The sequence below is a fragment of the Loxodonta africana genome, chromosome 2 (assembly GCF_030014295.1).
Source record: "Loxodonta africana isolate mLoxAfr1 chromosome 2, mLoxAfr1.hap2, whole genome shotgun sequence".
NCBI lineage: Eukaryota > Metazoa > Chordata > Mammalia > Proboscidea > Elephantidae > Loxodonta > Loxodonta africana.
In genome coordinates this window covers 63256830-63281461 of record NC_087343.1, presented here as the reverse complement: position 1 = coordinate 63281461, position 24632 = coordinate 63256830, and the positions used below count along the sequence as shown (strand labels likewise).

Genomic DNA, 24632 nt, shown 5'->3' with positions numbered 1-24632 from the left:
GTGTACAACAGAACGAAACACTGCCCGGTCCCATGGCATCCTCATGATGGCTATGCTTCAGCCCATTGTTGCAGCCACTGTGTTAATCCATCTCGCTGAGGGTCTTCCTCTTTTTTGATGACCTTCTGCTTAGTTCCAAAAAAACACTCTCATACTCTCTAAGAAGTCCACTAAATGGGTTACAGCAGAGACTGTGTGTATACCCTACTGTTGTTATCTAATGTGGGTAACTAGAGGACTTGGCAAATTCCAAAGTGTTGAAAAAAGTGTTGAGTCACATGAAAACCTAGCCCTATAATTAGCCTTAGAGTGCACAATCTATAAATTGAGCAGAATGTCATTTTTTAAAGAATTAACATTCGACGTTCCACCCAGAGATCTTCTATTTTTTACTGGTTGATAGGTGCTTTTAGGATGGAGACATAAACACAATGGCCTTCTTTCTAGGCTCTGGAATCAGACAGCTCAAATTTAAAACCCGTTTTCAAGCTGTAAGGCCTTGAACATGTTACTTAACCTCCCTATGCCTCAGAATCCTAATTGGTCAAAAGAAAAATAGTACCAACTTCAAAGGATTATTGTGAGACCCCAATAAGATAATATCTATAAAGCACACAGCACAGTGTCTGGCACATGGAAAGGTCTCAAGAAGTCTATTTATTATTATCATCATCATTACCCTTTGTAATTATTACTCCCCCTAGTTGTCCAGTTACTTTCCCAAGCTTCTGCTAATCTTAGCTTGGGCTCCATCTAATTGGCAGTGAGTAAAAGAGAATTCCTCTATCAGAGTTTGCTGAGGGATGTATTTGGCAGCGTCACAGCTGATCTCATTAGTACCAGCCTCAAAGGTTAGAGTTATCCCTCATCACCATCTTGACTTGGACTGTTTAGAAAGTTATGTTTCACAAGCAAGTCACTTATTTGAAACTATTATGCTTTCAGCCTAAATCAACTCTTTCAATTAGTTTACTACCCACTGAGTGAAAAAGTACTGGCCTTTGTCCCAAACTCAGTTCTTCCAAGAGTAGCTCCCTGGTTTTCATAGTTGAGGGAATTGATAAACAAGCTCCCCCACCACTTTGGTTTATTTTTTATACACTATTAGTTTCCTTTATATTAACAAATGATATGTTTATTTTAACAAATCAAGCAAAATGAAAGCATACGACTTAAAATTCTTTCTCAGTCCCATTCCCCTGGGCTATCGTTAAAGGTTAAGTACGGATCTTTTCACAATTTCTTCGTAACAAGCTTCTTCTGACCTTCCTTAGATTTCCATAAACATGCCCACCCAGACGTACCTATTAGTTTAAACCATACCAAACTGCCATTTTTATAGGTTCCCATTCTTCTTTAATGCCGACCCTCAAATTGAGCCACACACTGAATTTTCTGTTTTGTCTACAGGCCCTATTCACTCCTGCTTCTTTTGGCTTTTGCTGCTTCACTCTGCTGGGTCTCCTTTACCCCCATCCCAGGTCTTCCTGGAGTGTTTTTACCTGCCTTCTAAGACCAAGTCCTTTTCTTTTCTGATGGTTTTGGTTCCTTAAACTCTCTTTGTATACATTGCCTAAATCACATTTTCTGATTGTCTGTATAACACAATTTTGTAATTTTCTATTGTGCTATTTATGTATGATTTTATACAGACATGCCATGTGTTTTGTTCTTTTCCTCTAACTGCTTCATGTTATATGTTGCCTTAACTAGACTTTAGTGCCTTGTTGTTGTAGTCATGGTGTATGACTGAGTTGATTCTGACTCAGGTCTTGTAGCTCTGTGCTATGTTTAATATGTCTGTATCTATCCAAGTACTAATCTAAGGACATAGGAGAAACTATAAATGTTTGTTCATTGAATCTCTCATAATACAAAATCTCTTTTTCTAGAACCGTTTACCAATACGCACACTGGCTATTGCTTCAGCCTAGTGATTCTTAATAACATTACTTTTCCTTGATGATGAAGTTTGATTACAGGAGCATTGGCTGTAATGAAAATCAAGCCTACAAATGACCTCAGACTCTGGACTCAGCTCCCAAAGCAAATGGTGTTCTGAGAAAATTGACATGTTGCCAAAATTTACAGTGATTACCCAGCCCATTAGTGACATTCTGATTCCTTGCCCTGACACAACAGAGAGTCAGTGATTTGTTAGGTCAAGATTTTTTTTTTAAGAATCTAATAAAACATCAGCGACTTGTTCATTTTTAAATCTTCGTTAGCAATGTTTATAAAGCTAATGCCAATATTCCTAGATTAATGTACTTTTATCAATATTTGCTAATCCCTTCTTATAGATTGCCTTTTTTAAAAAAATAATATTTAAGAAGTTGTGTTCATGACTCTCAAAGAAATACAGATATTTAGGCCTTCAAGTTTATGTAAAATAGATTTTCCTTAGGTAAAACAGTCTCCATCTAGTGGACAAATTGTTATACTACACCCTACAAAGAAAAAACAAACCGTTTAGAATAAAAAAAAAATTTTTTTTTTTTTAGAATAGCCTTCTTAAAGCATCTTCTGTTGTATTAATAAGTGTTTTGATTTAATAGGTAGTATTATTTAAAATGTTAATTATTTTAGGACAAATGTTAATTATTTTAGGACATTTTGCAGTATTTGTTTCCAAACATGGGGAGCCCCGGTGGCAAAGTGGTTAAACCATTTGGCTGCTAACCTAAACGTCAGCAGTTAGAAACCACCATTGGCTCCCAGGCAGAAAGATGGGGCAGTTCTGCTTCCGTAAAGATTTACAGCCTTGAAAACCCTGTGGGGTTGCTAAGAGTCGGAAACAACCCAATGGCAGTGGGTTTGGTTTTGGTTTCAGAACATAAAGTAGAGTGGCTCTCTAAGGCTTGCTCACTTAAATTAAGAAAATAACAATGATAAAAAATATAAATTACTGATTTTTTGGTCATATTGCTATTTACTCAGTTGAACAAAGAAAAACTAAACCAAAAACTATACTCCTCTATCCCCTGTATTTCTGTTCATGGAATAGCAAGAAGAGGGTATTTACTTTTCTTCTTTTTTTAATCCAACAGCCAGAACATCATAATGCTGATGGGAATCAAGCTAAATATTTTTCATTATATGTTCACATTATTAAGTCTTCCTTCTCATGCTGAAAAGATGACACAACTATCTTCTTAGAGCAGAAACCGCCTCCTATCCACTCTCTATTCAGAAATCTTTGATGTGTTCCACTTCTACACTGAATACCTTCAAAAGTCCTCTTTAAATACCGCGTCTTTACGAAGACTTCTCATCTAGCTTAGCCTGGATTAATCTCGTCTCTTTTATTTTTTGTATCTCAGCAAACTCATAATAAAAAACCTGAACCAAACCCAGTGTTGTTGAGTCGATTCCGACTCATTGCGACTCTATAGGACAGAATAGAACTGCCCCCATAGAGTTTCCAAGGAGCGCCTGGCAGATTTGAACTGCCGACCTCTTGGTTAGCAGCCATAGCACTTAACCACTACGCCACCAGGGTTTCCAGACTCATAATAGGCCCATAATAAATCCTAATTTAATTAAGTATATCCAAGAACACCTTGCCAGAAATCCCTTAATGTGTCTTTTTCATGATTAGAAATCCCTTCTCCCTTCTGGTCTTCCTCAGGATTGCCCCACATATATGAAGTGAGTACCCCTGTTTGGGTGTCATAGTTTCTGACGTACATTTGTGGTTCATGTTGTTATGCTTTAGCCCTAGAAGGACTTCAGAAACATAAATGATTAAATCCAGTTAACTCAGTGACTTTAGTCAATTAACTTCTAGGCCTGGAATCTGTGTCTATAAGTCAGCTGAGCTAAATAATCTCTCATTTTCCTTCTACAAAATTACACAATTTTAAGTAAATTTTAACCTGAAAAACATGTTTATGACAAGTCAGGCTACGTTATGAGTTTTTTGTCTTCTTTTTACTGAATGGATTTATTTGGAGTCAATGTCTTATTTGGTCATAGATTCACAGATATTCATGATTCATCAAGCCCTGGCATATCCTTCCACTCTGACTTCCAAGCTTTGGGTCGTAACACTTTTTAGTAACTCCAACAGAGAAAAATGAAATAATGTGTTAAAATTAGCTAGTTAATAGCTTGGATAAAATTTTCACAGGGGAAAATGTTAATAACAACTAAATTTGAATTTATTTATTTATTCATTCAACAATTTTTTTAAACCACATACCTACTCCTACTGGGCTCGCCTGAGCTATCACCCACCTCTCCTAATAACACGTGAGAGATGTCTTTATTTCATTACTGATTGATATTTGCCTAGAAAAGCTCTTCATGGAAAGTTTTTCTAGATGATAAGGCCTGTGAGGTTAAAAACTCTGTGTGTGGTTCTTTTCTCCCCCAGCTTTAATATCTGTATTGTCAAATACAGTGCTTTTCATTCATTCCATCATTGAGCCAAACCATTTAGTAAAGGTCTTTGAAGTGCCATGCAAAGTGCTATCAATACTCAAGAGTCTCCATTCTCAGAGAGTTCATGGGGTCATTTAGGAATGGAGACCAAGAAGTAAACATTCCAGTTCACTGATAATGCTGGCAATAGGGAGCAAGAGAGGGTCTTGGGGACACACAGAAAGAACATCTTATAAAGTTTCGGAGTATCATGGCAGCTTTTCAGGTGAAGGCTAAAACCTCATGGACAAGTAACTGTTGTTGTTGTTATTATGTGCTGTTGAGTGGGTCCTGACTCGTAGTGACCCATATCGACCCTGCATACAACAGAGTAATTAGGGCAGGGGTAGTGAGCCCGTGATTTGGTGACAAGAAGGTGGTGGTTTAGTATGAGTGGAATTAAGTGTGCGATGGAAGAGTTTTTCATGTTAAGGTTGGAAAGATGTTTAATTGTAATTCTGAGAGCAGATTGTTAAGACTCTGTCAGTCTAGCAAAGGAATTTGGACTTTATCCTGAAGGCAATGGTGAGCTACCGAAGGGTTTTAAACTGAGGAATAATGTAATCAAGTTTCCATTTAAGAAGAATTGCTCTTGGTGCCGGGTGGAAAATAGATTCGAGAGATTAATTTAAAGACCATTATAGTAATGTAGATGAGAATTGATGGAATCCTGAATTTAATATATTGACAGTGGGTATGGAGAGGTGTATACAACAAAAATTAATAATTGGCAGCTCAGAAGACAAAGTTAAGTATTATAATGAAATGTGCAAAGACCTGGAGTTAGAAAACGAAAAGGGAAGGACACACTCAGCATTTTTCAAGCTTAAAGAGCTGAAGGAAAAATTCAAGCCTCTAGTTGTAATATTGAAGGATTCTATGGGCAAAGTATTGAGTGACACACACAAAAAACCAAACCTGTTGCCATAGGAAGCATCAAAAGAAGTTGGAAGGAATGCACAGTCACTGTACCAAAAAGGATTGGACAGCATTCAGCCATTTCAGGAGGTAGCATATGATCAAGAACTGAAGGTATTAAAGGAAGAAGTCCAAGCTGCACTGAAGACATTGGTGAAAAACAAGGCTCCAGGAATTGACAGAATACCAACTGACATGTTTCAGCAAATGGATGCAATCCTGGAAGCACTCACTCCTCTATGCCAAGAAATTTGAAAGACAGATACATGGCCAACTGACCAGAAGAGATCCATATTTGTGCCCATTTCAAAGAAAGACGATCCAACAGAATGTAGAAATTATTGAACAGTATAGAGTCGCTATGAGTCAGAATCGACCTGATGGCAATGGTTTATGTGTGTGTGCATGCGCGTGTTTTCTTGGTATCATTAATATCATACGCAAGTAAAATTTTGCTGAAGATCATTCAAAAACAGTTACAACAGTGTATCAACAGGAAACTGCCAGAAATTCAAGCCAGATTCAGAAGAGGGCATGGAATGAGGGCTATCATTGCTGATATCAGATGGATCTTGACTGAAAGTAGAAAATACCAGAAAGATACCAGAAGGATGTTTTCCTGTGTTTTATTAACTATGCAAGGATCATCAACTGTGTGGATCATAACAAACTGTGGTTAACATTACGAAGAATGGAAATTCTAGAACACTTAATTGTGCTCATGCAGAACCCGTACATGGATCAAGAGGCAGTCGTTCGAACAGAACAAGGGGATACTGCTTCGTTTAAAATCAGGAAAGTTCTGTGTCAGGGTTTTATCCTTTCACCATATTTATTCAATTGTATGCTGAGTAAATAATCCAAGAAGCTGGACTATGTAAAGAAGAACGTGGCATCAGGAATAGAGAAAGACTCATTAACTCAACCTTGCTTGCTGAAAGGGAAGAGGACTTGAAGTACTTACTGATGAAGATCAAAGACTACAGTCTTCAGTATGGATTACACCTCAACATAAAGAAAATAAAATCCTCACAACTGATCCAATAAGCAATATCATGATAAATGAGAAAATATTGACATTGTCAAGGATTTAATTTTATTTGGATCCACAATCAATGCCCATGGAAGCAGCAGTCAAGAAATCGAATGACATATTGCATTAGGCAAATCTGCTGAGAAAGACTTCTTTAAAGTGTTATAAAGTGAAGATGTCACTTGTAGGACTAAGGTGCACCTGACCCAACCCATGATATTTTTCGTCGCCTCATGTGCATGCAAAAGCTGGATAAGGAATAAGGAAGACAGAAGGATTGATGCATTTGAGTTATGGTGTTGGTGAAGAATACTGAATATACCATGGAGTGCTAGGAGAACAAACAAATCTGCCTTGGAAGAAGTGCAGCCACAATGCGAGGATGGTAAGACTTTGTCTCACATACTTTGCACATGCTATCAGGAGGGACCAGCCTTGGAGAAGGTCATCGTGCTTAGTAAAGTAAAGGGTCAGTGAAAAAGAGGAAGACCCTCAACGAGATGGATTGACACAGTGGCTGCAACAATGGGCTCAAACATAGCAACAATTCTGAGAATGGTGCAGGACCTGGCATTGTTTTGATCTATTCTATGTAGGGTCCCTATGAGTTGTAACCAACTCTACGGCACCTAATAATAGAGGGGATGGATTTTTGTTTTAATTTTTATATGGGAGGGAGGTTATTAGGCACATAACGGGCGCTTGTTCAAATATTTAGTGAATTATTATTTAATTTAATGTTAAATGTATTCTTTACGAAAAAAAAGGAATTCTATTCTTAGGAGAAAAGGTTACACAATGTTCTTGCAAAATTGGTCTTTTATAACTGAAGTTGAATTTAAAGAAACCTATATATCTTCATCTATGTCTTATAAATGGTCTGTTAACAATAGTAGCCAAGAGTTTTGGAGGACAAGAATGTGCAGGCAGTGCGTGCTTTACATTTGTGTATGTAAGTATGGTTGGTTTTCAGTAGCAAGAATCGGCTCTAGACTTTCCCACTGTCAATTCCTAAACTGAAACCTTTTCCCTTTGCTAAAATGTCAACATCCAAGTGTTCACAGAAATGTAATTCCTTCTTCTTTGACAGTTTCGATGTGGACAATGGCACATCTTCGGGACGGAGTCCCTTGGATCCCATGACCAGCCCAGGATCTGGGCTAATTCTCCAAGCAAACTTTGTCCACAGTCAACGTCGGGAGTCCTTCCTGTATCGATCCGACAGCGATTATGACCTCTCTCCAAAGTCTATGTCCCGGAACTCCTCCATTGCCAGTGATATGTAAGTATCAAGGGTGGGCAAAGAGAAGAGGGAGCACCTGTGGAAAATCAAGTAAATCTATCTAAAGGGTTGATGGTGTAAAAAGGTCAGTGATTATTGTTTGGCTATGTCACTTTCCTCTAATATAGAAAGAACAGTGAGTAAAATTATACAAGCTAAAAATTAAATTGTAGATTTCACTTGAATACTCTGTCACTCTTGAGAAGAAACATTTATTCTCCCAAAAATTTTGGATTAAATTGTTATCCTAACTTTTACATTTAAAACATTAGCTTATGTATGACCTGATTTGTAGTTACCAATTCATATGGATATTTTCCATATATTTCAAAAAGCTTTAAATTCAATTGGAAAAATCCCTGCGATATCAGATTTTATAGCATTTTGAGTATATCTCAATTGATGTATCTTATAGAGGTTAGCCCTAGTTGTTCAGGCTATTGAAGAATTCTTTGTAGAATTTTATCCAAAGTAAACGATCTTTTGAATATGAACTGATAGAGGCAAGAACACATTAGACAGGCTTGAATATCGTTTAAGACGTGGCACAACTTGGAAACCAGTGAAACTGACAAACAGGTCCCCAGAATGACAAGATCATTCACCTAACATGTTCCATTCTGGTGCTTTGTTTTGTTTTGTTTTTATAGTGTTTATAACTTCCTAGGAAACCCTGGTGGCGTAATGGTTAAGTGCTACGGCTGCTAACCAAAAGGTCGGCAGTTTGAATCCTCCAGGCGCTCCTTGGTAACTCTACAGAGCAGTTCTACTCTGTTCTATAGGGCCACCATGTATTGGAATAGACTCGACGGCAGTGGGTTCGGGGTGTTTTTGGGATAACTTCCTATGTTATGGAAGCTTCTAAATATTAGCTCAATGTCACTTAATACTGCACTGTCATTTATAGTAACTCTGTCTTTGTATAAAGTTAGACCTCCACTTTCTTTCTCTGGATCTAGACAATTGTCCAATAACTAGCACCATCTTCATATGATACCATCTCAAAAATTCATAAAAAGATGGCAATTCATCTTATAACGATTATGTTATATGGGGCCTTGTAGGGTCTAGTGTTATTCTTGTATCCCAATCAGTCATCAAGAGGTCTAAATGGGGCTCTAGAGTTGACCTTTTGCATTACCGATTTTTACAACATCTGGTTCTTGGTTGCCATCTTATTAAGTGTTGTAAAATGATAATACTACTTATGCTGCATTCTCCCTAGGAATGAGTGACTAAGTTGCAGTCATTTTGATTAAAAAACTGAATTATTAAAGTTCTGTTATATAGTTGTCCCTCTTTGAAGTACAGTAGGAGATGTGAGAGAAATATTAGATGGGGTTCTTGATCTCACATAACCAATAATCTTATAGAATGACAGGTCTTGCATCAATTAATTAGTGGAAAAGCCAACATTTAAACACAAAATTGTGTCATTTAGAACTATAGATGAAAACATCTCAGGTTAATCTTTAATTCTGCGCAAGTCTACACTATCTTTCAAATGATATTAAATCTAATCCTTTGTTCTTTCTGCTTTTTCCTCCATGAAATTTTTAAAATAAGTTATATCTCCCCCCATCCTTCCAGCCCAATTGTTGACCTGTGATCTCTCTGTTCTCTTACCATGTTGTATTGCCTTCATATCCTGAAATCTAACTTCCACTCACATTAACCTCTAAATGGCCATTTCATTCAAGTAATATTTATAGGTCTACCATAAGTTGGAAGGCATGTTGTCAGTTATTAGAAGAAATGGAAGGTGCAACTATTCTCCAAGTCTTCATCATTGCGGTTGCTTCCCTGCTTACCAGTCACTCTTTCACCAGCTCCTCTTTTCACCCCTTAACTAACACCTTTCCCCAAAGCATAGCTGCTGAATACCTGCCCTCTGCTTTGAAGAACTCTTTTGTGTTGTGGGTTCACCTATCAGCTTTTGTCACATGACTTATTGCTCAGTATCTCTAGCCCTACAACCTCAGTTGAGCTCCATGTATTTAGTATTTAATTGCCTTCTGGTAACTTGCACTTTTTTGGTCAATAGATATCTTATGCTCATTACTTAATATATTGGTTATCATTAATACACTGTATTTTAGATACATTAATGGTAACACTTCTTAATCCCAAACACCTTTTTACTCAGTTTTTCTATTTTTATTTTATTTTTTTATCCCACTTTGAAGGTTTGAAAATTCAAGCCATTTGTTTATTCATTTACTCATAATGAAAACACTTATTAAATGTATCCAAAGCTTCCAATATGGGAGCTTGGGGATGTCTAGCATTTTAGATTATTATAATAAAATATGGTGAGCACCACCCTTGAGGTGTCTACAAAGCACTACAGAAGCAAAAAGAGGAGAATACAGATTTGTCAGCCAGCAAAAGGCTGCAGGAAATGCCAGACTAACTGAGCAACATTTATAAAATGTGAGGCATGGAAAATCATGGCCCAATGAAGGCATGGTATTCTGCTTCTTGTGACTAAGGATATGTCGCAGGAGAGAAAGAAGATTCAAACATAGAGAGCCACAGAGGTTTTTAGCTGGAGTGTGTTATGATCATATTCTTGAGTCTAATACATTTTGATGACTTTATTTTTGAATAATTGCATAGTTGAGTATTAGCAGAAAGTGGATCATGTAGAAGTTCATAGGAACAAAATAGGCTAAATATGGTGAAGGCTAGGACTGAGGGAATGATGTTGGGATGATGAGGTTGGTCCAGATACAAGAGGCTTACCAAATGTTTTGTGTGTAATGGTTGGGGCAGGGGGAGTGGTGGAGATAGCTAGTGCAGAAGGAGAATTCAAGAGAATGCTGAAATTTTGACCCTGAAGAAGTAAATGAATTATGATGTGGACAAGTGGAACACAGGATGGAAAGTGGACAGCATAATGGCAGATAATAGGTAGTGAATTTGCCTTCCACACGATGAATATAGAACTCTAGGAAAAACAAAATAACAATTAAGGGACAAGGACGAAAAGCAGAAAACAACTGCACAGAGTACCAGGAGAAACTGAGAACCAATTTCTTTCTGTAATTACTAAGCGATGAGACCCAGGGTCTCTATGAGTTGAAATCAACTCAGTGGCAACAGGTTTGTTTTTTTCTTTTTTTTGGTTTTGGGTGATAACTGAGTGAAGAGTCTTAGTGAAACAACAGGATTAGAATCCCAGTGTTTAAACCCTTTCAGGACTGGCGGTGTGTATAGCTTCCACTCACTTTTTGTATCTCTGGGGCTCATTGGGAAGCCGCTGTCCCACTCAGAGTATGTGCTGCCAGCAGGCAAGACCCTGTATAACAGTTAAAATGGAAAAAACAGGTGTGTTTTTACAGGGTATTTTATAAGGTGGTACCGAATCATTGAAATTTTGTTAGGAAAAACATGAATTTTGAAAATTTTTATTTGGTACACATGTGTACCTCAGGGCTCCATGAGTACGATTTGTGGAATGAGGCATAAAACAAAGACCATATTCCCTACCAAAAATTCATACACATTAAATGATTCAGCATGTCCTCCATGACTAAAAACGTATAGTATCCAAAATAAAATTAAAAGGAAAAATAATTGGGTCACAAAAGGGTTAAGGAATGAATTGAAGTAGAGATATCAGCAAGTAGAGGCTGTAGAAAGTTGTTAAGTAAGAGAAAGAAAGAGGACTAAAGTTGCTTGTGGGAGCATCAGTTTCAAAAGAAAAATTTTAATTCAGAAAACTTGAGCTGAAGGAAGGCTCCAGAAGAAAGGAAGAAACTAAAAATTTAAGAAAAAAAAGGATTAAAAATGGAGATGTAATTGTTTACAAAAATAAAACCATGAACTCAAGTTAAGGGACTGTCCTTGCAAAAGTATTAGAGACCAGTAATATATTCTTTCAGAACAATAACAACAACAAAAGGACCAAAAGAAGTATAAATTTATAGATAGAGGGGTACAATGTTTAGGGAATTCATGACTAATAAGCTCTACTTTTTGATTCAAGTAGAACCTATAGACATCAACAACTAAAGGGGAAGGGATTTGGGGGCAGCTTGAGAAGAGGCAAACAGGCCTATAAGAACCATTATGCAGATTAAGAAAATGAGAACACAATAGGGGTGAGTAGAAGAATGCTGAGTAGCTCAGTACCCATTGCCATTGAGTGGATTCTGACTCACAGTGACCCTATAGGACAGAGTAGAACTGCCCCCTAGGGTTTCCAAGCAGCAGCTGGTGGATTTGAACTGCCAACCTTTTGGTTAACAGTCAAGCTCTTAACCACTATGCCACCAGGGCTCCAAGCAGCTCAATAGATAATCATAGTGTTAAAAGGATGGATGTTGTTTTTGTTGGTTGCTGTTGAGTTGGGCCAGACCCAACGTGACTCCGTGTACAACAGAAGGAAATGGTGCCCCGTCCTGCACCTTCCCCATGATCGGTGGCAGATCAGACCAGTGTGATACATAGGGTTTTTATTGGCTGATTTTTGAAAGTAGATCACCAGGGCTTTCTTTTTGTCCGTTTTAGTCTGGCCACTCCCCTGAAACCCGTTCAGCATCATAGGAACACACAAACTACCTCCAACAGACAGGCGATGGCTGTGCACGAGATTCATGGGCTGGGAATCAAACCCAGATGAATGACCCAGTGGAAAGTCATCTAGTCCAGTGTCAGCAAAGATGAATTGACTTGGTTTCGATAGAGGCCAGGAACAAATTCACAGTGAGTTAGTAGATTCTGTTTGTATTAACTGTTTATATTAATTTTCTAAAATTTTTGTAAATCGATCTTTGGATACAAATATATGGATTTTTTTTCCCACATACCCTACTCAAGTTAGTAAAAATTAAATATGTACTTATTTTTTTATGAAAAGTTGATAATATTTTATATTTAAATAGTGTTTTTGTTTCCAAAGCAAATTTACAAGGATGATCTCATATTGCCCTGTAGTGATTCAAGAGTTTCTTTATCTGATCGGAGTCACTTAAGAATGACAAATTTAACTAGACCATGATGCAACACCACACATTGTTGAAAAATAATGTCTTGACATGTTCAGCTTTCTCGTTCCCTCTGGATATTGACTTTGGAGGATTAAGATTTTCCTGTGACTCCTGAAAAGCAGCCTTTCTACCAGAGAGATGAAGGTTCTGTGGGAAGAAAAGCAAATAGAATAAATAATTACTTTTTTTGGTATTCGGTCTGATACTAAGCATAACTTCTGCACATAAAGGATCTTGCCTAATCCTCATTTGATTTCTCCTGTGGCCATGTCCAGACCTCCATTTTCTTATCTTACCAAATTTGAGATAACTCTGAAGATTGTCCAATATAATTCAATTGTGCTTTAAGAGAATGTTTTAGTATATTTTGGTCACTTTTGATGATTTTGTATTAATTTTTCCAGTTAAGTTTTCCTAGTGAGAAAATCCCTTAGAAATTTCAAACACAAACTATACCAAAAAGGTTCTGTGATCATTTATTTGAATGAAATGTTTTAGAAAATTTGTAAATTTCTTAAAATCTGTGTGTTCAATTTATTGAGAAAATGAGAAGAAGGGAAAGAATCACTTCCTAATAGAGAGGATGTCATTGTCTTTTACCTTCTAAATAAGACTGACAATGTTTAGTAATATGTTACATGTGTATATAACCCTTCACTTCTCAAAGGATTTTCACATTTGCATCTCATTTGATACTATTCACAGTCATAGGGGTAGGAACACGATTATGCCATTGTACAGGTGAGATTACCAAGGTCCAGAGAGATTTGTCTTTGTAAAAAACAACACTAAACATTTTGATCATTTATAGAAGAATGTAATTTTAATAATGTTATTATAAACAAAGTGTTATGAACTACTGAAGCAAAACATGATGAGAAACAGAAGTACCTGTTGACCAAATTAATTTAACCAACTGAATTACTTAGCACTATCGAAATTTGGTTTTCGGTTTTAAGACTGAAATAAGAAAAAAAGGTTAAATTGGTCAAAGGAGGAATAAAGCAAGTATGTGACTGACTCACAGAAAATATATACGAGTCTATACGATGAGGCTAAACTCAGCATCTAAAATATTAGCTTATATAAGGTAGAAGAGACGTTCTTGTCAGCTTCCTCTCAGAAGACTGTCACACATTTTGTTAAATATAGATACTGCAGAAGTAACTTAATTCCCGAGAAGAAAATTAATAAAGAGGAAAAGGTCAAATATTACCACGAGTACAGTAAGGAAAGAAAGAAATGAGAAGTAAATTTAAACTGCTTTTACTAATAGACAATATTCTATAACATTAGGGACAACTACATAACAGAAAGCTGCCCAAGTACTGTCATGAAGAAACTCATAGTAACAGAATAAATAACTAATTACATTAAATATATTTAGCTTTATTTCTCTTAAAGTTTTTCAAAATTTCATCTAAAATTATTTCAGCTTCTGAATGGCAGTTCCTTCCGTTACTGCTCTTTATCCAAAAATATAATGCTGTGTGTATTTGCAAGCACACAGAGATGCCATACGCTGTGCAAAATAATGGGAGAACTCTCAGTGACAAGACAAACAGGGCCTGATGAAATAGAATTTAAGCACAGAACTGTGAGTTTATTGAATGCACACTACCTGTTAAACCACTTAAGTTAAAAGCGGGTCCTCTCTTCCCCATCCTTTGCAGAGTAATCATTAATACATAGAACTCAAAGATGATTCAAGTAGCTCTGTATTCATGCTTGCTTACTCTATTCTTACACAGAGAATATGTGGGGAGGGGACAATGATGAGGAGGTGAGTGGACATGAAAACCAGGACACACTTGCGAGCCTAGCTAACTAGTCCCCATACACTCTACAGAAGTTCAAGACTCACCGATCAGGCCTTTGGAGTGTGGCCCATGTGGGTATTCTCTCAGCTCGTGGCCAACATTCCCCATGCCCGTCTCAAGCTGCTACCCATTCTTTAGCAGTTAGCAAGTCCCTTGCCAGTTCTTGTGCCGCCGATGTGAGTTTTCAGTCATAGCCATGCCTCTTCACTTCCTTTGCCCATTAATGGAAGGGTGGCCTTGCCTCTAGTCCTGAGTTTGAAAAAAGGAAGAATGATTGCCTATATGTCTTTTTGTATCTTCTTACTAGGGAATCTCTAAAAATACAAATAAAAGGACATGTTTATTACAAGGGCTCTGTTACTCACTGAATTGATGTAAGAGTTCACAGTCCCCTCTTAGCTAGATTTTTCATCTTATAGCACTAATGGCATTTGTCTGCTTTCTAATCTTGACTTGTCATCTGAAAGCTCTCTTCCATTAGCTAAACACGGAAAGGTACCATGGCTAAATCATCCCTACCCCATTCTTGAGTTTTCCCCTAGGAAGGAGTACCCTCACCCTTGATTTTATGCTATAGAAATAGTGGGCCTAGGGCCAGTATTCCCAACCTATGAGCTGAGGCCCCTGGCACACTGCAGGAAACTCACATGAGAGCCAGGTGTATTTTAAGTTTTCAAGGGAAACACACCCAGCAAACTAATAGCCTGAGTAGTTCCCAGTTTCAACTTTAGGTTGCTTTCTGTGGTGTCACATCTTTGCAAAGCTGGGTTTTCAGCAGTTGCTGTCATAAAAAGCAAACACTACGTGAAAACTAATGTGAAACAGAAAATGAGGGTGCTAGTATCCGTTCTATCCCCAATAGTTCAGTCTGCCTAGTGCAGTTTCTTAGACTTTCAGGCTTTCTGTCAGCTTGCTGTTAATCATCTTGACACTTTGGGGTTTCTCCTAATCTTGTTTTATGAGTTGAGTTGTGTCCCTTAAAAAGGTATGTTGAAGTTTTAACTCCCAGTATCTGTGAATTTGACCTCATTTAGAAATAGGGTCTTTGCAGATACAATCAAGTTAAGATGAGGTCACTAGGGTGGGCCCTAAATCCAGCATGACTGATGTCCTTATGAGAAGACAGGCATGTGAAGACAAAGGCAGAGACTGGAGTTATACTGACACAAACTAAGGATACCAAAGATTGACAGCAACCGCCAGAAGCTACTAGAGGCAAAAGGAACGAGGCTACCCTAGAGCCTTCAGAGAGAGCATGGCACAAGTGACACGCTGATTTCAGATTGCTAGCCTCCAGAACTGAGAGACGATACATTTCTGTTGTTTTAAGCCACACAGTTTGTGGGAATTTGTTATGGCAGCCTTAGGAAACTAATGTACCTTGGGTCAAGAAAAATTTGTTGTCATTGAATACTGGGCAGTAGTGTCTAAACAGATGTAAGACATCAATTCCCTGCAACCCTCTCATCAGAGGCAGACAAGTTATAAGCAGAAAGAGAAAGAGCAGACATTCTCACCTAAAAGGCAGGAAGCTGCAGTGTGGCAGGAAACCGTTGAAGTAGTCAGTGAATGACATTGTCTCCCAGTAAATGTCGTGAATAATCCTAAAACCAAGACCTTTAACTTACAGTTTCACTTCCAGGGAGAACAAGACCACATGCAGATCTCCTTTAATGCTTACAGAACTACAAACCGAGTTTGTCATAATCGTGAGGGCCTGGGTTTTGGTTTGTTTGGTTGGTTATTTTTTTGCTTGTCTGTTTTTGTTTTTCGCCAGAACACAAGCTTTCTGATTTTTGTATTATCTGAAAGTCCCTATGGCAATTTTTTTTAGTGCAATAAAATAAAGCTTCTAGGCATTACAATTTTCAATTATGAACACATTTTTGGAAACTAAAAAGAAGGCAGTTGGCAAAAACAGCCGTCTTACATTAAATTGTAAAGTTAATTGCATGTATTGTGTGTGTTTGGGTTCTTTTCATGTACATTCTTTTTTTTTTATTTACTGTACTTTAGATGAAGGTTTATAGTCATGTACATTCTTGATTTTTGGTACATTGAGTTTTCATTAATTTACTCCACCTTGCTATGAGTCATGTGGCTAGTGACTATCATGTTGACCAGTGGCAAGGGGTTTGTTTTGTTTTACTATGAGATTAGGTAAAATGTTTAAAATGTTTCATTTTTTTTAATGTTTTCTTTTGCTTTTTTGTTTGTTTTGAATTTATTTCAAGGTAGCCCAGCTTGTACTATTTAGCCAGAAAAAGAATCTGATGTTTCTTAGCTAGCTTGTTTATAACCTAGCTCTCCTAATACAGGAGAGCTTTCAAAGGGGTAAAAGTATATTTCAAAAGGCTCATGATCAAATCTAGCAGTTCTGAGTTCAAGTTCAGAATATTTACAAGGTACACCATGTTTCCTCCTTTGTTGTTTCTGCTCTGGTAGATGCTTTTGGGAGTGAAATACAGGTAGTCCTCGACTTACAACAGGATTCAGTTCTGACAACTCCTTTGTAAATTGGTTCTGATGCAAGTCGAGTACCACATTTTTTTTTTTTTTTTAGTTTTTATTAATATTGCCTTTTATTATCAGTATTTTTGTAAATCCAATCTTTATCTGTCTTTGGGGGTTGGAAACATTACATATAAACTTACAGATGCATTTTTATATATACCCATAAAAAATACAAATAATTTTAAAAAATGGATGGTCTTTAAGTGCAGTTTGCGGTTACTTAAATACTTCTTAAGTTGGGGTCTACCTGTACATACTTTTTAGCTATTTCATAAGTATTTGATACGTTTTTAGGGATATATAAATAGGCACTTGTTATTGTTAGTTGCTGTTGATCGGCCCCAACATGGTGACCTTACGTACAACAGAACCTTATGTATAACAGAGGAAACCCTCATGGCGTAGTGGGTAAGTGCTACGGCTGCAAACCAAAGGGTCAGCAGTTCAAATCCATCAGGCGGTCCTTAGAAACTCTATGGGGCGGTTCTACTTTGACCTTATATAGTCGCTATGAGTTGGAATCGACTCGATAGCACTGGGTTATGTATAACAGAAATATTGCCTGGTCTTGTGACATCTTCATGATTGTTGGTATGTTTGAGACCATTGTGTGGCTGGCATATTTTTTGTATTTTATGCAGAATTTTCCCATACAGTTTAATACTTGACCCTCAAAATAACCATATAAGGGAACTAGTGAAAATATCATTAGTTCAGTTTTAGAAATCACAGAATTCTGCTCAAATATATTGTGTCTTTTCTAAGGACACACACACACACCCCCCACACAGGCACAAGAAATTAGAACCCAGGTATCTTGACCCTGAACCTAGTGAATTTGGATCAATTGTTTCTGCTAGAAGGTTCAGTAGTCTTTAGGTAATTAATTAATTAATGCAATTAAGCTAAAATCCTTATTTTCTTTTGATGGAAATCTGGGCAAATCTTTTGATTTAGGGGCTTTGCCAAACAATCAGGAGTTTTTTTTAAGTTAATGCTCTTTGCCCCCAAGCTCAGAGTGGGTGCTTTTTTTCCAGTTACATAAAGTATCGTCTCTCTTGGAAGATGTATAAGTTGTCCCTCAGTATCCACGTGCGGGATTTGTTCCAGGACCCCCCACAGATACCAAAAGTTACGAATGCTCGAGTCCGTTATATAAAACGGTCTATCATTTGAATATAAAGGTAGAGCTAGGGGCAGGGACTGTGAGGTGCCCACTGCCCACGTGTGTCTGCTCTGACAAGTTCTGGTTCAGGGAGGGTAGGGGAGAAGAGGGCTTCGTTTTTCCTGGCCACCCCCTTCCCATGTGAGGAAGTGGCAGGACCATGTGGGCTCACAGTGGGAGGCACTCACCAGGGTACGCCCAGGTCAAAGGGCAGGGTCTGATCTGCAGAGTGGAGTTGGCATGTAGAACACAGGTGACACTTTCCTAATTGCTTGTTTTTGGAACTTCCTAGAATCTCCCCTCCCCCTGCCCCCCAAATATTTTCTCTCTGTAGTTAGTTGAATCTGCAGATGCAGAACCCATGGATAAGGAGGTCGTTTTTAAGTATTGCTCAAGAGCTACACTGGTCAACATGATAGTCACTAGCCACATGTGATTTTCTTTTTAATTAAAATTAAATAAAAGTAAAATTTACTTCTTCAGTTGCACTGGCCACATTTCAAGTACTAAGTAGCTACATGTGACTAACCAAACCAAACCCACTGCTGTCAAGTCGATTCGACTCATAGCAACCCTATAGGGCAGAGTAGAACTGTCCCACGGGGTTTCCAAGGACCGGCTGGTGAATCCAGCTGCCGACCTTTTGGTTAGCAGCAGGACTCTTAATCACTGGGCTACCAGGGCTCCTAATGTGGCTACTGATGCCATCTTGAACAACACAGATACAGCATATTTCCATTACTGTAGAAGAGTTCTTTGGCTCTTCTAAAATCTAGAGTGTGAACTTCCATGTGGATTCAGAATAGTCTGAATCTATTTGCCCAAGCAGAAAGCAGCATGGTGTGGTAGAAACAAAACAGTATTTTAACATTTACTTTTAAATCCAGCTATGCTGTACATTCCCATGCCTTGGGATTTCACGTACCTGTACGATTTCAAAAAACACCTGGGAGACTGACCTAGTATTACTAACTCTTTACTTTGCCAATTAACAAGAAAATTGCCACCAATATACACAACCATTTCATTTTTAAAAGGCATTTTTACTTTAGTAAAAAAGAAAAGGCATGATCATAGAATAAAGGAGAGTTTTCAAAATGAATAAATTTAGCTTTTCGAAAAACTCATTCTCCTGGTCCATGTTTGTTCTCTCTTTAACAAGGACCAGTAAACATTCTGTTGGACAAGCACTGGACCTCAGACCTGCACTTGGAAACCACTGAACTCTGCCACTTATCAAGGGCATGGCAGCCGACGAGTTTCTTAAGTTCTCGGAGCCCAGTTCCTTACCTTAGAATGGGAATATGATCATCCATCCAATGCAGAGTCATCGGGATTAAATACCACGTGTCGGGGAGCATAGTGCCTGGCACATAGTGGGACCCATAAAACTTAACTGCTCTCAGTGCTCCCTAGCTGCGCAAGCCCTTTGTTTTAAACTACTGACTCTACCACATGATGATCTTTAAGGTTGCTACATTAGCTGCCCATAAATCTTCCTACCAAGAACCCATCCTGGAAAAAATCCAAGAGGGGAGGGTCACTGGTATTAAGAAGAAAGGGCCTGTCAAATAAGATGAACTGTGAAAGAAGAGCCCATTCCTAGGGCACAAAGGGAGGGTGCTTGTGAAAGCTGGCCTGTGATTTCAACCCTTTCCTGCTTCCTTCTTCTCCTTCCGTGGAAATCAGCCTCTCAGGTTAGGAGTTAATGCTACTGAAAATAGTTGGTGACATCAGCACTCATGGAAAAAAACAAATTCCTCTATTGTATTGTTTTTATTAAATAAGAGAATCAAATATGCTTAGTGAACATATTTACACATGTTAAACATGTTTTTAATTAGTGAATTTGGAAACATTTTTTATATATAATTTTGAAAATGGATTGTCTTTTGCCCATTATATAATGAAGAAATTTGAGGGCATTTATTGGCATCATGTACTTTCTTTAATGAAGACTTTTGTTTGTTTGTTTGATGACTAATAAAGAAGGAAATACATTTAAGATTAGAAAATGTTTTCTGTTGCATAAATGCCTAACTCATTCGCTTTATCTTCAATGTGTGTGTTTTACAAGCTGTCCCCAAAATAACGAATTTTGTTTTAAGAAATTTTGGGCAAAGATCAGGCCAGACCTTAATTTTTAAAATGTTCATAGGAAATAAGGAAATGATTTAAATTTTAGAAAACTAAACCAAACCCATTGCTGTCGAATCGATTCCAACTCGTAGTGACCTATTAGACAGAGTAGAACTGCCCCATAGAGTTTCCAAGAAGCGGTTGGCGGATTCAAACTGCTGAACCTGCTGCAAAAGACCTTTTTAAAGTATTAAAAAGCAAAGGTGTCACATTGAGGACTAAGGTGTGTCTGACCCACCCTCCCCCCCCAAAAAAAAATCCATTGCCATCGAGTTGATTCCAACTCATAGAGACCCTATAGGACAAAGTAGAACTGTCCCACAGGGTTTCCAAGGAGCAGCTGGTGGATTCAAACTGCCAGCCTTTGGTTAATAGCCCTAGCTCTTAACCACTGCGCCACGAGGGCTCCTCTAAGGCCATATCCATTTCTAAACTGATAGGCTATTTTTTTTAATCATCTGATATATACCTTAAAATATAATACTTGGAGAGCTAAAATTTTTCCATGGAGTAGTGTAGACAAAATAGTATGCACATGTATGTATGTATACACACATACATATGTTGTTCTTAGGTGCTATCAAGTCAGTTCTGACTCAGAGAGACCCTATGTACCACAGAACAAAACACTGCCCAGTCCTGCACCATCCTCACGATTGTTGTTTTGCTTGAGCCCATTGTTGCAGCCACTATGTCAATCCACCTCACTGAGGGTCCTCTTCTTTTCTGCTGACCCTGTACTTTACCAATTATGATGTCCTTCACCAGGCACTGATCCCTCCTGACAACGTGTCCAAAGCATGTAAGACGCAGCCTTGCCATCCTTGTGTTTAAGGAACATTCTGGTTGTACTTCTGCCAAGACAGACTTGTTTGTTCTTTTGGCAGTCCATGGTATTTTCAATATTCTTTTCCAATACCACAATTCAAAGGTGTCAATACATATATATACGTATATGTGTACACATATATATATGTATGTTTCTAGGGAAATTTTATAACCTGCCTTCTATATTTCCAAATGAAGGGACGAAAGTTACCGTGAGGGAAAAAGAAAACCCATCACCATCCCTATCAGTCCGAGAATTTGAGAATATAGTATACTATTTTGTCTATACTACTCTGTAGAAAAATTTCTAGTTCTGCAAGCATTACATTTTAAGGCGTATTTCAGATGATTAAAAAATATATCAATTTAGAAATGGATGTGGCCTTAGCGGAGCCTAGTGGCGCAGTGGTTAAAAGCTATGGCTGCTAACCAAAATGTGGACCTTATCAGATGGAATACAGAGGAATCAAACTGCCTACATCTGTGAAAAGAGAAGGAGGTGAATCTCAATATCATTAGCAAGAACTAGGCCAGGGGTCAACAGTGGAACAGACCATCAATTGCTCGTATGCAAATTCAAGTTGAAGCTGAAGAAAATTCATGCAAGTCCATGAGAGCCAAAATATGGCATTGAGTATAACCCACCTGAATTTAGAGACTCTCCCAGGAGTAGATTTGATGCACTGAACACTAATGATCAAAGACCAGACAAGTTGTGGAATGACATCAAGGACATCATACACAAAGAAGGCAAGAGGTCATTAAAAAGACAGGAAAGAAAGGACTGAAATGGATATCAGAAGAGACTTTGAAACTTGCTCTTGAACATGGAGTAGCTAAAGTGAAAGGAAGTAATGAAGTAAAAAAGCTGAAAAGAAGATTTCAAGGGGCAGCCCAAGAAGACAAAGTCAAGTATTATAATGAAATGTGCAAATAACATACAGATGACACACCTTGCTTGCTAAAAGCAAAGAAGACTTGAAGCACTTACTCATGAACATCAAAGACCGCAGCCTTCAGTATGGATTGCACCTCAACATAAAGAAAATGAAAATCCTCACAGCTGGAACAATAAGCAATATCATGACAAACAGAGAAAATACTGAAGTTGTCAAAGATTTCATTTTAGTTGAATCCACAATCAATGCCCACGGAAGCAGCAGTAAAGAAATCAAAGGACATATTGCATTGAGCAAATCTGCTGCAAAAGACCTCCTTAAAGTGTTAAAAAGCAAAGACGTCATTTTGAGAACTAAGGTGCCCCTGACCCAAACCATGGTATTTGCATTTGCCTCATTTGCATATGAAAGGGGGACAGTGAATAAAGACTAAAGAAGAATTGATACCTTTGAAGTATGGTGTTGGTGAAGAATATTGAATATACCGTGGACTGCCAGGAAAATGAACAATTCCATCTTGGTAGAAGTACAGCCAGAATGCTCCATAGAACTGAGGATGGCGAGACTTTTTCTCACATACTTCGGGCATGTTATCAGAAGGAACCAGTCCCTGGAGAAGGACATCATGCTTGGTAAAGTAGAGGGTCAGCAAAAAAGATGAAGACCTTTAATGTAATGGATTGACACAGTAGCTATAACAATGAGCTCAAGTATAGCAACGATTGTGAGGATGGCACAGGACCTGGCAGTGTTTAGCTTCATTGTACATAGGGTCACTATGAGTTGGAACTGACTTGATGGCATCTAACAACAACAACAACAATGTGCTCTGGTCAGACCTGTCATTATTACTCAATTACAATGACACTTCAAATCACAATTCGTCTGCAAGCGCTTCAAGCACAAGCTATTGTTTTCATTGCTGCAGGTGTTTGTATAGTTGTTGATTCTGTCAAATTTTCTGATGTTTTAATTACAATATTGTTGTAATTAGTCTTTGTGAATCTATGTCAATAACTTATTTTGAGAATTAAGTAATAAAGGAACGAAAGGTGTGATATATGGGAATTACGATTTACGAGTAACAGTACAGCAAACATTACTAAGGATTCTTTATGGTCTGGTCCATGGGCAGGGGGTGCCTGACACCATGTGTTACTGCAATGGGTGACACCAACCTAGTGACGCCACTGGCTCTTAGATTATTTTAGTCCTTGCAACCTTGCCAAAATGCACACTTCAGTAGTTGTGACATAAAACTCAGCTTCTGTGTTAGATTATTCGATTATGCTAAATCTAGGTGGCAGTACCTTCCAAGAGAAAAATCACAACTGCTGGTCTTGTCCACTTAGCAGCAGGTGTGGCCAAGGTTGGCTGTGCTGTGCAGAAACTTCATTCCCAAGGGTTCTTAAATGGAGGTACTAATTTTTGATTTACAATGGATCCGGTTTCATATTAAAAAGCCAAGCACTACAGAGGCTCCATATCCTCAGGTGATTGTAATACCAGTGAAGCACAGTTTTTCATTTGTTCTTGTTTTTGCAGCATATTGATTACTGGGAGTTTATCAAAAATATAATGCCTCCTTTATAAGTAATTTTAAAGGTTTTATTACATTCTGAAATACAATATTTGTAATTTCTCAGAGCCAAGATTTAAAACACGCAAAAAACCAGATCATCTCTTTTAAATGAAAATCTATGGAAAAATATAATTTCATTTTGCAAATATACTTGGTAGCTGTATTTTTCCTCAATATTTTTATTGTGTGAGACTAATTTCATAATTTTAATTTAACAGACTAAACCCATTGCTGTTGAGTTGATTCCTGCTCATAGCAACCCTATAGGACAGAGTAGAACTCCCCTACATTGTTTTCAAGGCTGTAAATCTTTGCTTGAGCAGACTGCCTCATTGTCCTTCCACAGAGCAGCTGGTGGGTTTGAACTACCAACCTTGCAGTTAGCAGCTGAACGCTTAACCGTTGTTCCAACAGGCGAGCAACATAACATATTCAACGTTGCCATATATTTAGCACTGAATGAGCCCAATTTCTCATAATAGTATTTTAATATTTAGCATTGTCTTACTAGTGCTTTATCAAAATAAGCATATTTCCTTTAATAAGTTATTTTAAAAGGAATGAATGAACTGAAAGGAATCTGAGTAACTCATGCAATTAAATAAAAGAATTTTTATTTTAAAATATAATCAGTGCTTGCATTTTAATACATCTGGGCTGATAGATTCTTGAAAATTTTAGAGATAACTGAACATAGAGTACAATCATTAAAATTATTTGAAAAGAAAAATGACATGTACATTTTTTCATGATACAATAATGTAATGTTTAATTCTAAAAGCAGGATATAAAGTTATATGATTCTAATTCTGTAAGAAATTACATACTCAATGAAAGTTATATATAACCTACATGTGTTCACATACACCAAGAAGGAAAATGGAATTAATAGTTATCTTGGGTGGTTCTTTAAATTTTTCTGTATTTCTACAATTAATGTGTATTTTATATTCAGCAAAATAGATACTACTTTTGAAATAGATAACCAAGTAGATTGTATGTGTTATTTACTTATTCATTCATTTATTTCTTT

General features: G+C 37.6%; 1 protein-coding gene across 9 annotated transcripts in view; it reads left to right on the top strand.

Annotated features, from left to right (window-relative positions):
• The window catches only part of PDE4D (phosphodiesterase 4D), a 1416439-nt gene that overhangs the window by 1148089 nt on the left and 243718 nt on the right, over nucleotides 1–24632 (top strand). For 8 of the 9 annotated variants that reach the window (XM_023545478.2, XM_023545476.2, XM_023545477.2 and 5 more), the window contains one exon: nucleotides 7467–7658. In XM_023545478.2, coding sequence (XP_023401246.1) covers nucleotides 7467–7658 — 192 coding nt within the window. Of the gene's footprint in view, nucleotides 1–7466; nucleotides 7659–12173; nucleotides 12369–24632 lie in introns of those variants that run through there. The other variant, XM_023545480.2, reaches the window with a different exon arrangement.